Source organism: Lutjanus erythropterus, chromosome 13, assembly GCF_056507025.1.
Source record: "Lutjanus erythropterus isolate fLutEry1 chromosome 13, fLutEry1.hap2, whole genome shotgun sequence".
Lineage (NCBI taxonomy): Eukaryota > Metazoa > Chordata > Actinopteri > Lutjaniformes > Lutjanidae > Lutjanus > Lutjanus erythropterus.
The window spans coordinates 4,581,786-4,596,932 of record NC_139329.1 but is presented as its reverse complement, the minus strand read 5'-3'; the positions used below and the strand labels follow the sequence as shown (position 1 = coordinate 4,596,932).

General features: G+C 40.3%; 1 protein-coding gene across 4 annotated transcripts in view; it reads left to right on the top strand.

Annotated features, from left to right (window-relative positions):
• The window catches only part of znf423 (zinc finger protein 423), a 192,964-nt gene that overhangs the window by 21,026 nt on the left and 156,791 nt on the right, over positions 1–15,147 (top strand). For all 4 annotated transcript variants that reach the window (XM_084733843.1, XM_084733841.1, XM_084733840.1 and 1 more), the window contains exon 2: positions 5,556–5,618. In XM_084733843.1, coding sequence (XP_084589969.1) covers positions 5,556–5,618 — 63 coding nt within the window. The remainder of the gene's footprint in view (positions 1–5,555; positions 5,619–15,147) is intronic.

Genomic DNA, 15,147 nt, shown 5'->3' with positions numbered 1-15,147 from the left:
TCTACCAGCAGCTTTTCAGACGCATTTCAGCAGTGACTTTTGCCCGTCTGGCTATGTTTACTTGCTCAGATTTTATTGATTAGGTTCTCTTTCCTTGCTCTTTGTGCTTATACCGTAAGCAGGCTATGTGGTTAAATAGTTTTTTTTCTGTCTGTCTTTGTGATTGTGAGTCTGCACAGGGCATTTTATTTTGAAAACAAACTGGATTCTCTCTGCCTTTTTTGTGTTGTACTTCCTGCCTGTTCGATCTGCTAGGAGCTAATCAACGTGGCATCCGTCAAAAATAGACTCAGCGCATATTTGAAGTGGAGCGGAGTGGAGAGCTGCTTCTGGGACGTGCCACGGTGCTGCTGTTGGAATCACAAGCATTGTGTAGAATAGCTGTGATCAGCTCAGGCTGATGTGGCACAGCTGTAACACAATGCAGCTGCGCCTGGTGGACTTTACCCATTATAGCGTAGACACAACAGTTATGTAGTGTTGTACAATAATAAATTAAGAATAATTAGTTTAACTGACGGGTATGTCGTTGGGGTGGGAGGAAAAATTGATTCTTTTAAGTATTGTGAGTTGTTTTTTTAAGATTCCTGAATTAATTTTTATATTGTTGAATCTTTTGTTTTCTTTATATAATTAAATAGCAATTAATTATCAGTACCTACTCTAGCAATTAAAAAAGTCTGTTTGCTCAATGCTATAACATAACGGGAATTCCCATTAATGCACTAACAAAAATTAGCATGGCAACATAAAACAATGTGTGCTAATAGTTGTGGCCATATATGTCCTCTGCTCCGTGGAAACACTCACACACTCACACTCACATTTGTGATGTGTGCAGTTTTCAGGGGGTCTAGTCATTTTGGCCTAAAATCTTATCCATCATCTTAATTATTCTTATGGCTAGAAGAAGTAAAGCTAAATGTAGCTATATGTCTTTATATTACTTTATTTACTACTTTTATACGTAGTATAGCAATGATGCTGCTGAAATAAAACTCAGAATGACTGATGGACATGTGATGTGTATTGTTTTTGGAAATATGAATCATGATTTACAGTCTGTAGAAGTGAATTATTAAATATTTTCATAAAGTGTAGAGTTAACAAAAAAACAAGCAAAAAATTTCAATAGAGCGTAATATTAAATCACAATACATGGAAAAATGCAATACATATCAAATCAGCACCCAAGTATCATTATGATATTGAATTGAAAGATAGTTGTATTGTCCAGCCCTAGTATTTCTGGTGCCAACTATTGAGGATAGTGATAGTTAATAGATTGGTCTACTAATCGTGCACATCCATAGTCAGAAGCAAAATACATAGAATCCTATCACAATCAGATTAGGGAAGCCTGGTTTAACCTGGTGAATATGGTCACAGCAGGAACACTGCTTGTTAAAAAGTGAAACCTTTGATTCAAACCTCTGTCCATAAGCAACACAGATACCTCTTTTCATATAGGTTTCGGTAGATTCATCATCCCCTCTTAATGTCAGTGCAACAATATAAAGCTGTTAGCGTACTGAGATGTGTGTTGTGCTCTGAACAGGTCTGAAACAGTTTCTATCATCTCATACAGTATGACTGCATTTTTTTACTTGTAAATAAATGCATCAATATTATGTACAGTATGCACCTTTCCATCACATGTTGCAGAAAATACTAAAGGTCTCACTCAGAGTATTGTATCAATCATGCAGCCTGAAACATGGCTTAACTGTAGAGTAATATGCCATTGGAAAGGCTCCTTTTATTTGATTTGAGGATGTACTTTGTTTTTCTTCTGGTTTTCTCTTCCCATACCTTCTCTCATCTGTTTCTGTCTGCTGTGTTTGGCAGACATGTTAGTCTAAGTGGGAGGTCTCTATCCGCGCCGGGTTCTGTTCAGGCAGATGCACAGCCTTCAAGTCAAAATCCTGTGTGGGTCCGTCTTGAGTGCGTATGTCTGTGAGTGCTGTTCTGTGTGTGCATATGTGTTTGTCCAGGGATCCATTAGTCCGTTATTAGCACACTGTGGTCCACATCTGGCCCTTAGAACCAGCTCCAGCCCCAGATACTCGAAGGGGAGTCCAGACTTGATCCAAATGCTTGAGTCCTTACCCTGGTTTGTTTCATTAGTTTTTGAGGATGGGGGATTAGTCCTTCTGAATTGTGGTTCATCACAGCATGCATCTATGGTAACACTGATATAGATGTGTATTTAAAGACACAGTGTGAGCAGATAGGAGAATTAAAGATGAAATATGCTTTTGCTTTATTTTAAGGCAGTGCCTCAGCATTTCATTTCTGGCTGTCAGTGTGTTAGTGTAGGCTTGATATGCCTAGCCATATTGAATGGGAAATCCAGCTGGGTATTATCTTTGGTCAGTAACAGATGAAGTCACTCTATTATGTTGTTAGTTGCTATTTAACACTTGCATGGTATCTTATTTTCCCATTCCCACTTTTAATTCAACCTTTGAAAGTTCAGGGTTTCATTCTCTTGACTCAAGAAAATCTGAATACTGATGGTTAGATTGGCTGGAAGTTGCAACATAATCTATTATTCAAAGTTGAAATAGTAAAAATGCGTATATATCTTATCATTTATAAAAGTTGAGTGTCTCATTAAGCATCCACAAAAATCTGATTGAAAATGAATGTTCATAACTATGAAGTACTGACTCAGAAGCTAATCAATCTATTGCTGTAGATGGGGTCAACAAAACTTATTTTAGCCAGCCAAACAATCAGTAGTATTGTATCATGTATGGTATATTTCGAAGATTTTCACTGCTTTTCTTTGCCATCAGGTAGCTTTTTCCAACAGGGAACTGGAGCTGCAACAATGTTCTCTTTAAAACCACCAGACTCCTGCGACAAAAACAGTAAGTTTTCCTTGCAGAACATGGGAGTTGTGGGGTGTACTGCGGCCTCAATTGGATATTGTTTTGTTATTGTAGGACTTCAGTCTATTTTAACACATTTGTTTGGAACTGAACAAGCATTACTTGCTGAAGACAGAGGCAGCAGTAGACCAGCAACTCCAGTGTTCTGCAAGGTTAAATGTTACTGTTAAAGAAATTCTGGAATGATACAATGGCTTCAGTTTCCTTTTGTTGAGTTGATTCAGAACCAAACAGGCAGATTAAGCAAAAGCAAAAAGGTTTTGTTACACCCAGTTGGTGGGATATCTGACATGGATTTTTTTTTTTTTTTTAATTGGTTCATGGAATTAATTGCTGAATTTTTGTAATAAATGTCTTTGCATAATCAACCCCAATTCAAACCCAGAATCAGGAGGGTACACTAAGAACACTTAAGACACAATGTTTCTAATTTGGATTAAAACTTACTTCTTATACTTCTTTTTTAGATGTCTACTATTATATATTATTATTATGTATATAAGACCCTAGATTTACATAGTCAGAAGGTTATTGTGGATTTGGGTATCCAAATTAAAACCTTTGAACGTAAAACCCTGTTTTAACAGACCATTGGTTAATAATTAGTTTACAGTAATTTTCCACGAATAATTCATTTGAAGTAAACATGAGATGATGACTTAAGCAAACAAAACATGCAGTAACCGTCCTCAAACTGGGCTTGTCTTGTTGGTTCACCATGTGGAACTTTACACACCGACACCAATTTGTAGTAGTTGTAGTTTTGGTAGTCTACATTACTACCAGGGGAAACTGAACACTCATATAATTAGCAGCCAGATCTTTATTTATATTTGGTTTGCAGATAAAGCACATATGGCTGCATGCACAAGTAAACGCTGAAAACGGGATTTAACTGAAACAAGGAACACCTCACTTTGTTTTTCTTTTCAAAGGAACACTTCACTGATTTATAACTTCTTGTTTTCATTTGAGCTTTTGGCTGAGCTTAAATGTGAGGATGGGGATGGGTCAAGAGGGAGCTGATGAGGATGTGAAGTGAGGAATATGAGGAGAGGTTTAAAGAGTTTGGGAGTCGGGGTCAGTGGAGAGAGCAGGATGAGAACTTGGATTTTGAAAGATCAGAGACAGAGGTGAGTAAGTGAGAAGTAAGGAATCATGAAGCAGGGAGGGGATGTACAGGAAACCCCATTGTGTGGTGGCTCCAGCCATTTCCTGTTTGTGTGCCAGCTGTACTTCCCTCCTTCCTGTTGTACCCAGGAAGACAGTGTCACATTCCAGCTCTGATCAGCTTTGTGTGCGTGTGTTTGAGGGATCTTGGGACCTTGTCATTGTCAGTACCTGCATGTTTGTTGCTTCCCTGGTCTATTTTTAGTGGTGTTAAACAACAGACATTTAACAAGAAAAATGTTTACAGAGGGCGATACATGCATTCTCCATAATCCTCCGATGAATTGTTAATGTTGCGGTCATGATTTATGGAGACTACTTGAACTTTGAATCTAAAGTTGATGAAACAAAAGGGAGCACAAATTTAATTTAGAAAACCAACTGAGACTTGTATTAATGGAAAAGTTTAGTAGAAACTACTAGATTTATTATAAAAAAAGAGTCCAGTTTCAACTCTCCTGACTCCCTAAATCAGTTAGGGTACCCACAGGTACCCTAACTGACTTGTCCACAGGATCCGTCATTTTTACACTTCGCATTCATTGTTTATATGAGCAGCTATGCAGTGCATTCTGATAGCATTGGGGCATCATGCTCATTTATATAAAGTTAAGGTCTAGACTGCTGCTACTTTATGCAAATCAGGGGTGTACAGCGTGACTCACTGCCTTTGGAAAACCTCCCCCGAAAAACTTTTTAATGACAGTTGTCAAATTAAAATGAAGACAGATTCAGCACTGTGTGGCTAATTTCTCACCTTAAATGTTTTCAGTTACACTTTTCAGTGAAATATTGTTGTAATACAATAGAGTTTCAAAATTGGCTGCCATGTTGGTCTGCTTTGATATGTGAGAACAGACAGCCCATCAGTCCAGTCAGGTGCAGCCAGAATTGTTTGAGCGGTTGTGGGAGGATGTAATCTGTTGTTGGTCTGGCATCCAGTGCTGGGAAGCGCCACAACCCCTCATGTCCACAAATGCCCCCGTGGACTTGTAACAGTGTAATCATTTCTTGGGTCACATGATGTCATGAACCACATTTAGGCTAACAGTCTTAATGCTGTCATATGTTCAGTATGTACCAGTCTGCCTCAGTAGTAGTTTTAAAATGAGACTGGTGCTTCAAATGGTGATTATTTTCATTAATGATTACTTTCTCAATTAATTTTTGGTCTGCAAAATGTAGAATTACCTAAAGTCTGCTGCGATGTCATCATGTGGAATGTTTTGTCGGATTAACAGTGTACAGTCTAAACACATTCTGTTAACTGTCACATAGAACTGAGAAAAGCAACAAATACTCACAGCTGGAGCCAATTCATGTTAAGCATTTTTACTAGAAGAAATGAAAGATCATCAAAATAGTCATTCATTTTTTAGCCCATTTTTGCTTGTGATTTTGGGAAAATTTGAAACAATTTTCTGTCTGAAAACAAATGATAAACAAACATTTTAATTTGTCTTTCTGTCCCTCTTCCTTTCTCCTTAGCGGTAGAAGAAGGGGAGTCTTCAGAGTGTGGAGGGACCTGGGATGAATCTACTGTCCAGACAGGTTAGTGTACAGACACACACACACACACACACACACACACACACACACACACTGCTAATTTAATAGAGTTCCAGCAAGCTGTCAGATCCACACAAGAGGCTTAAGTCTATACATCTCTCACACACAAACACAGACGCACACAATTTGTAATATCAATTCCACATGGTTTATTATGGCCTGCACAGAGGGGATATCAAGGAGAAGAAGGAGAAAAAGATTGAGAGATGAAGTGAACATAGAAAGAATTAGGATGGAGGGATTGGTGAAAGTATTAGGAGAGGGAAAACCCATATAAGAGAGAAAAGAGGAGATTTGAAGAGAGAAAGAAGGAATGAGAGGGAGATGTGGAAAGAGATGGAGCTTTCACTGGTCTCAGGAGTCAGACTAAATGGAAAGAGAGATGACAAAGGGGATATGGAGAGAGAGAGATTTGTGTGCTTTTTCACTACTCTCTGTGGTCTGGTGATATCCTGGGAGGAAGTTAGAGAGATGGTAGGGCTTTTCTTTTCTTTTTGTTCTTTTCTTGGATTTTGTTTTTCCTTGCGGTTTCTCCAAACCAACTGCTCCATTTCCCCCTCCCCTCTTCTAGCTTCTCTGCTTCTATCTCCCTTGCTTGTTTCCACCCTGAGATAGAAATTTGAAATTATCCTCACTCGCCCCTTTGCCTTGATGCAAGAGGGATGACTGAACTGACTGTGCTCTGGAGTTCATGAAATGGGAAATATTGTGATTGTGTGTCACGATAGAAAGATGGCACTTATATGGATTCACTGGATGTGTTTTTATTTATTGTAATTTGGACATATGAGAGTAGACTTTAGGTGACCCTAATCATATATATGTAAAATTCATTCATTTAAGAATACACTGACATGGAAACAATAATAAGGTTGTGTGAAACCTAAAGTAGTACCATAAAGTGTAATCCGGAAGATACAAAGCATGTCAAGTTTCAAGTTGAAGCCAATTTGCCTGCCCCTGGTTAGGATTTTGAATCCAGTAGAGCTGCAAAGTATTTTCAGGATCAACTGATCTGATTATTACTTTCTAGATTAAGCATGTGGTCTATAGAATATCAGTAAATAGTGAAAAATTCCCTACATAAATGAGCAGAGGCAATGGTGGCATCTTTAAATGTCTGAAGATATTAAGTTTACTATCACAGATGACTAATGCCAGAGGACACACAGGAGACGCAAATGCCTTGAAGTGCTACAACATGCCAGTTCTTGAGCAAGCAGTAGCCTGGCTGAACACACCAGAGGCACATCCGCATTGGTCAACAAGCGATTCTGGTTTTCTGCTGTTTTATAATTACATGTAGAGCTGATCTTTATACTAATTTCATGAATTCAAAGCTTTTTATGTGTTCCAGAAGGACTTCTCTTCTGCCTGTCTGATCATCTGTCTCGCTGTTTGTTTAGACACAATTGATAAATATGTGGAATAAGTACGTAATTTAAAAAGGACAACCACAGACAGCAGTGATACTATTTCTAATAAATACAGTGGCTGGGCAGATTTTGAAAAAGCGAGGGAATTGAAAGTTGCAAGAAATGAAAAGAATGGGAAAGCATGCGATTATTATTTTGTTTATCAGAATCAGATGATTTATATTGTTTATAGCAGACCATTGATGTATTTTCTTAACAGATTTGCTTGCAGTTTGCAGAAAAATAGAACAGATGCCCAAACTATGGCTGCGGTTTCTGAGCTGGCTGTGGAATTCCACTCTGCAGCACGCTAACATGGACACTGACTGCACGCAAAGCAGTGCATCATGGAGCTTCTGCCTCCTGTGAGTCCCCAGTATAAGAAAATCAGAAAAGGGTTCATATTTGAGAAGCTGGAACCAGTAAGTCTAGCAGTTTACCACTTATCAAATTGGTGCAGATTAATTGTTGATCAAGTAATTGGTTAAATGACTAATCATTAGAGCGCCAGAATTCGAGGTGAAAGACACGACTGGGGCCAGTGAATCATTCTTAGCAGGCATAAAATTTGGGAAATTCCTTTTCTATCAGTAACTTCTGTAATGTTTCAGTGAGCTCCAGATGCTAACCCTGGCACAACTAGGCTAATGACATTTTTCTCACTGTTGTCATTAATGCTTCGTGAAGATCAGATTCCATTTTTGTTCTGAACCTTGGCAAAAACAGTTTGACTACTGTATGTGTTTGTCAGCTGTAGCAAGTTTTTGTGCTCTGGTTTGCAGCCTATCAGAGAGCAGTTAAACACTTCCCCTGACTAGATCCCTACAGAGAAATAAGATACTGCTGAATGTGGTAAATACGCAGTTATCTCTCTCTCTACCTCTCCTGCCCTGTCTCCCGTTCAGCTCTACAGGGATACAGCGATAGGAAAGTATGACCCTTGGGGTGTCGATGACGTACTGAACCCTCCCATCCCTGCCCCCCCTCCTCAGACCTGTGCTAACTCTCCTCCGGGGGCGCTAAGTGTGAGTGTGTGTGTAGGTGTGTGTGTCTGTGTGTCTGAGTGTGCATGTTAAGGGGGGTGCTGACTGAGGTCCTGGGTGGCTCACTAGAACTGCTGTGTGTGTCAGTTCCTGCAGGAAGCTACAGTCCCATGACACACACACATGCACACACACACCTATCTCACACTCTTCCTCCCATAAAAGCACACTGTCCCATATTCCCTTACTCAGCCACTCTTTCAATTTGGATTTTACCATCAATTCCCTGTCCCAGTATCCTCAACATCACTTTTTCTCTCTATCTCTGCATGCTTGTCTCTTTCTGCCTTCCTAAATCTCTAAGTGTCTTTCTTTCTCACTGTCTGTCACTTTTTCTGTCTAACTTCTTCCGTCCCATACCTTTTCATCTGTACTCATATTAGAATAAGTGTGTGTGAGAGAGAAGGAGAATGATTCCTTATTCAAGCAGATTACAAAGACAAAAGACCTTGTTTCTTTAACTCCCTGGGAGATGGTGTCGACAAGGACGGGGTGAGAAAGAGACAGAGAGAGAATGGAGAAATATACCTTCCCATCCTGCTATTAAATTCACCAGCTTCCACCCCTCCTCTATGCTTTCTCTACTCCCTTTTCTGTCTCTCTCTGTCTCTCCTTCACTTTCTCTGGAAAATGTGTGTTGAGTTTGGAAAGACCCGCGGGAGGGAAGGCGGAGCGAGGTGGGGGTGACTCAAAGGGAATAGCATCGAGCCAACCTATTATTCCCCCTTTCCATATCTTCTACTTTCCTTTCCTTTCCTCCTCTTCCTCCCTCTCCCTGGCCTGTCTGCCCCAGAGAGGATGCCTCACAGGCCGAAGGTGCCCCAACACCCTATGTCTCTCTTTCCCTCTGCCCTGCCACCCTGTAGTAGGACAGAAAAACAACTTGTCCCCCTCCTCTTTTGTTTCCTCTTTTGTTCCCTCACTCCTAGTGTGCTGGGAGAATAAAAAAGAGAGATGTTGCCAAGGACAGAGAGAGGAAATGACAGTCACTGGTTCAAAGAGTCATCCACTCAGGTGTCATTGTATGTTCAGTCTCATGCAGGAGACCAAACCAGGTAGGAGTGAGACGCATGTCCAACCAGGCAGGAGTGCACTTTAGAGGCATGTGGAGATGTGAGTGTCTGTGATGAAATCCTCCTCTCTTTCTCCAGAGTCTTGTTTTTCTCAGTACTTGTCTGACAGTCTACTATACACTACACACTACACACACACTTGCACACAATAATATACGCACACTAACTGTTTCTCTTGGACAACATTCATACAGAGTCACATACTGAAAGAGCCAGTGAGTCATCATGGAAAAGATTTGTCAGGTCCCCAAGCTGAAACTGAGAAACTGAGACCTTACTGCATTATTGTTATTCACTGCTTAAGTACTGTGTAAATGTGAGTGTGTGCACGCTCGCATGTGTGTGCGTGTGTTCATGGGTGTGCAGGGACAAAGACATGACTGGCCGGCCAGAAAGTTGCCTCCACCTATCAGATGACAGAAAGTATCAGGAAAGTGTTAGTGTGTGTTAGAAGACAGCTGGATCACTTCATTTGACATTCATATAATTTCTAACACAAATGTCTTTGCAACTGCAACAAAAATAGAAAATAACAAAATGTAAATGTTTTGCCACGTCTCATCTAGCCAAACTACCAAAATCTGTGAATTGCATCTTTACAATTCACGTTGTTTTCAACACCACTCTTGTATTTCCTTGAATGCAATGACCCAGAATCTTTATTCAAATCCAAGTACAGGTGTAAATACACTGTATGTGTAGTGGCTATGCTCAATCTACCTTCCTTCATCACTCCATGAGCTGCATGGCTGTATGGTTATTGCTTTGTAGAAAAGCTTCACCACATCCGGGTACTTTGATATGGGTCATTGCAGGAGTCAGAGATTGAAGGTTAGTTTGTCCTTCGACCCTGGGTTACATAGACCTATGATTAATAGGCTCCGCTTTGAAAACTTTAGCTGGGGAACTGCTGTTTTTTCTGGAAAAAAAGGCACCATAACATTTAGATGTCTCAGCTGAAGGGGTAGGGTCTATGATCCACATGGAGTACAAAAAAGTTATTTTTTTCTTCCAACTTACATCACAAAGGTCATGAACCCTTTAGTATAAAAATGACTTGACAAATGTAGACATTATAGTGCTTTTTATCCAGAAAAACTCTGTAACTGTTACTGTAGCTGTTTACAGGCCAGTCTTGACCGGATCAAAAGGGCAGCATCTTTGTTGATTATCTAAAGGCTAAGGCGGTGTCCACATATATCTACAAATACAGTTTACAGTTTCATTTATCAGATGCTTTTATCTAAGGTGATGTACATCTGAGAACTAATACAACATAAGCAAGGATCTAGTCAGGAAAGAACAGCAGGGGAAAGTCCCCTAAAGCACAGTTCAAGTCTAATAGGACAGAGTGCATATTATGCATTAGATTTTTTTTTCAGTATATCTCTGCTGGGTTTGGCCAGTATCTTCTCCAAGGCTTTAAGTGCTTGATCTGTTTGAGAATTAGAAATTAAAAATGAAAGAAAATTTCCCTCCTCAGAATGGAAAGAATGGATTTTTTTAATGTTAGGAGAATCATCTTAATAAATAAACACAATGATAAACACAATAAATAAACACAATTAAAAAACCCACAAATGTTGGTCACACAACTAAACTTGAAATATAAGACAAATTAAGACAGTAAAACACAACATCCAAGAAATGTTAAAACTAAATTTATCAAATGAAAAGTAAAAAGAATTGAACACAGACCTTATGCATGTAAGACTCAGTGGAAAGACATGCATTTTTGCTTGTTTTTAGATCAGAAGGGTAAAGAACAAACAGATAAATGAATAAAATCTTAAATTAACGTTAGATTGGAGGCTGCATTCTGTCCATCCATCCATTGATCCATCGACGGAGTGTGTGAGGAATATTAGGAAGTGAAATAAGTGTGTGTGTATAGTTAGAAATAAGGAGGTGAGAGACTGACGAGAGACGGGAGATTACAGGCAGTATAACTGTTCTCCTGCTTCACTCTAATATCTTCGTGATGGCCATAGCTGAGAAAAACAGGACACTGGCCCTTCTCTCTCTCTCTCTCTATGCTTCTCTCGCTTCCTCTCTCTCTTTTCCTCTTCCTCTATCCCTCTTTCACCGCTACCCTCTGGAGGTCCATAATGTAGTTTTAATTTCCCCAAGGCTACCACAGGAAAACAGTTCCTGTGTGTGTGTTTGTGTATGTGTGTGTGAACTATTATTGCCTGCTTGTGACAGTGCATCTGTGTTTTTGTCTGTATTGCAGCATTTAAGCCCTTTGTTTGTGAGTGTGTGTGTGATTTTTGTTGGTGTGTGTGCACCAAAAATTCAAATAAGTGAGCAGCTGTCAACTTGTTTGTGAGTGTGCTTTTCTGCCGATCTGTGTGAGTCTGTGCATTGCATGTTTTTTTTTTTTTTTTTTATGCCCGTGTGTGTGTATATGTGTGTGTGTTTGTGTTTGTGTTTGTCTTTTCTGCTACCTTCCATGACGTGAGTGGCTCTTTCATCATCCTGTTTCCAGACATTGGTGTTGGGTGCTGCTCTCCCCTGCCACAGCATGTCCCAGGGGTCTGTGTGTGTAGGTGTGTGCACGTACATGTGTGGGTGTGTGTCTGTGTGACTGGTACTCTGTGGCTCAGCAGATCGCCTCCCGGAGGGGTAGAGAGGCCTTGTATTGTGAAAACACACACACACACACACACACACACACACACACACACACACACACACACACACACGGGCTATGGTGGGGGGAAGAACATGAGGTGGGAGGCTGAGGGGAGGAGGTGAGGAGAGATGGCTTCTTTATATAGCCACCTAACACACACCCACACACACATACTCACAAACAGAGTGAGGCAGAGGGTGAGGGAGGGGTGGGGGACTCATTCTCTTGAGAGACAGAGAGCAGGCCTGTGTTGTTGTGTCCAGCTGCACCTGTTCAGCCTGTGTGTGTCAGTGTGCATTTGAGTGTGCACTCTGTGCCAAATGTGGCCATTCTTTGTATCTGCCCACTTCTCAGCGTTTTGAGCTGAAATAGGTGAGTCATTGTGCTGACAGTCGAACCAGCGGTATCGTCTCGCTGTAATATTGAGGTTAAATTGAGGGCGTTTTCATGCACATTTGATGAGGACACAGTGAAGGGTGTAGAATCTGCAGGCTGTTAGTAATTAGTTCAAGACGTTAGCCATCTCACATTTATGATATTGATGTAATTATTTATATATATATTTTGGGGGCACAATGCAAGTTGTTAGTACAATGCTAACAGCAAAAATTGTAATGATTAAGAGTGTGTTGGAACAACCAGCAAGGAGACTGAACATTTTGTTTCAACGCACTATAAATTTTCTCAAGTCTCAGGAATTAATAACTTCCAACTTCACAATAAAAAAAAAACTTGTGGACTTAACAAAGGCTCAGACAGCATGATGGATGATGTTATATTTACAGTTTAACTCACTAAAAACTCGCTCCTCAACCACTGGTGACGTCAGTGTTACAAAAAGGTCAGTGTTGCAACAATCTCAGGTTTGTGAAGTTGACTGAAAACATGAAAACATAGTTGACTAAGATTCCCATGGTTAATGGTTTAGTTGACTATTAGGGGGCATCCCTAAATACATGAACAAACAAAACAAAAGTGCAGATCAATGTGTGGAGTCTTTTGCCACTCTTATAGGTGCAAACATTAAAATCACTATGAGACAGCCAGAAAAATCGAGAAACCTGGAGTCATGACAGCTCATATACTATGTGGATGCACTTAGAATAAATATTAATGTTACTGCAAACTGTAAATATTAATGGAACTGCTGTGACTCAAGACAACAATTGTGGCCAGCTATTGTCTGCTTTGACTAAGTAACTTTTTGTCCACATTGCAATAGCTTAATTTTTTTATGATGTAGACATTTTACACACTGTGCAGAAGCAGAATTTTGGATTACTGCAAGGTATCTCCCACCTGTACCTCAGAGAGAAGATTTGTTTAAATGGATATAGACAACTTTTTTTGCTTCAAGTTGTCATCATGAAGCAAATGTTGATTGCACAATGTAATGGCTATAGAATAATGACACCATTCGCATTTAGATTGGTTCCCTCCTTAGCCCCGCTTACACTACACAAATTAGTCTTCCACTGGGCACAATTTTTCCTAGATTAAATATCTCATTCACAGAGTAAATTAATTAACAGATTAATGCCTTTTCTCCTATTGTTTTCTTCTAAAACATTACTCCCTCTGTCCCTCCCTAACGTAACCATGTTATTACCATACAATGCATGCTGTTACGATAACTGCTTAAGGGCCTAACAGTTGTAGGCCTGTCCACATATAACTTGGCCAGGCATTTTTGACAATTAAAAGAAATGATTGGATGTAAGTGTTGTGTCTTTCTTTAATTGTATTGTAGCTCACTGGGCACTCCATGCAAGCTATGTGATGCAGGTCTGATTTTAAACTCATTGCTGGTTTGTAGCCCAGCTGAAGGTGGAGGTGCCCAGCCAGGTGCCTGTGAATTCTGGTCCAGTGTGGAGTGCGATGTGGAGCAGAATGAAAGCCTTGTGTCTGGACTGTTTGGTTTCTAAACATTCTGCTGGAAGCTCCACATACACTTTTTCCCACCTTTTGATGCCTGTTTTAGGCTTACACAGACATAGATGTGTGTGTGTGTGTGTGTGTGTGTGTGTGTGTGTGTGTGTGTGTGTGTGTGTGTGTTTTTATGTATGCTTGGCCAACAGATATACATCTCTCTGAGCTCAGAGTGTGTCCCAGACAGGCCACAGTACCAGCTCCTGACTGCCAAATCTAACACTTGAATAACTACCTTACCTTTGCAGTATTACACTATGTTTTATTCCCCTTTAACTCTCCCTCTCCCTGCAGCTCTGGCACTCTCTTTCAGTGCACTTCTATCACCCTGGGGCAGTTCAGGAACATTTCCCAGAGTTCATTAGTTCCCTAGTTTTCTTCCCACAGGATATATAGAGATGTACAGTGGTCATACTGGCTGTGTGTGTTTGATTTTTGGTGTTCCAGTTTGTGTCTCCACTAGCTTATCTTGGCAACAGCTCACGACAGTGCCATGAAACCAAAGTCAGACTGTGGGATGGAGTGTATCCATGTTAGTGTACTTGGATCCAGTGTTGGAGGTTCACTGTTCAGTTCATACCCCTCTTTTTCTGAGGGGAGAAGGGTACAAACCCTCTGTCTTTGTTCATCTGTCTTCCTCTTTCCCATCCAGTATGTTTAGGGCTTATTATCATTTAGCTCACTAATTACCTCATTGAACTCATTTTAACATGGATAATGAGAGAACACACACCACTGACAAACATACCCATGCTATGAACACACACAAACATCCACACATACTTGTCTGTGAGCCTAACGAGTGGTGATTAGTGGGTCTCAGCTAGGCGTGGTTAGGCTGTGTAACATCATTCTGCACTGTGGACTCTGCTAATTCACTTCTCTTTATCTAATTACCCAGGGTGCGCACAAACACACACACGCACACCCAAACACACATGCATCAATATACCACACACGCACACACACACACACACACACACACACACACACACACACACACACACACACACACACACACACACACACACACACACACCACCTGCATATATCTTTCCTGCAGATATGCAAAGTGACCTCATTATTCCAGAGGTATCCATTTATATATTTATATTTTTATCTGTTAATAAACAGCCCATTGTCCTCAGGTTACTGAGGCTGGTGGGTACATCCAAGAATATTGCTTATTACTTTTCCTCTAGAGACACACGGTGTAAAAACATCTCCTCTCCACATCCTTGCCTGATGTTGCATGCTGTCATACACAGACTCCTGCATATTAAAACTGCATTAAAATAGTTAGTAATATACATAATATGACTATCTCTGGAATGTCATGGGGGACAGTTCATTGTCCATGAATGCATTGGAGTCCCAGACCTTCATAGATGAGTGAAGTAAGAAAGGAATGATATG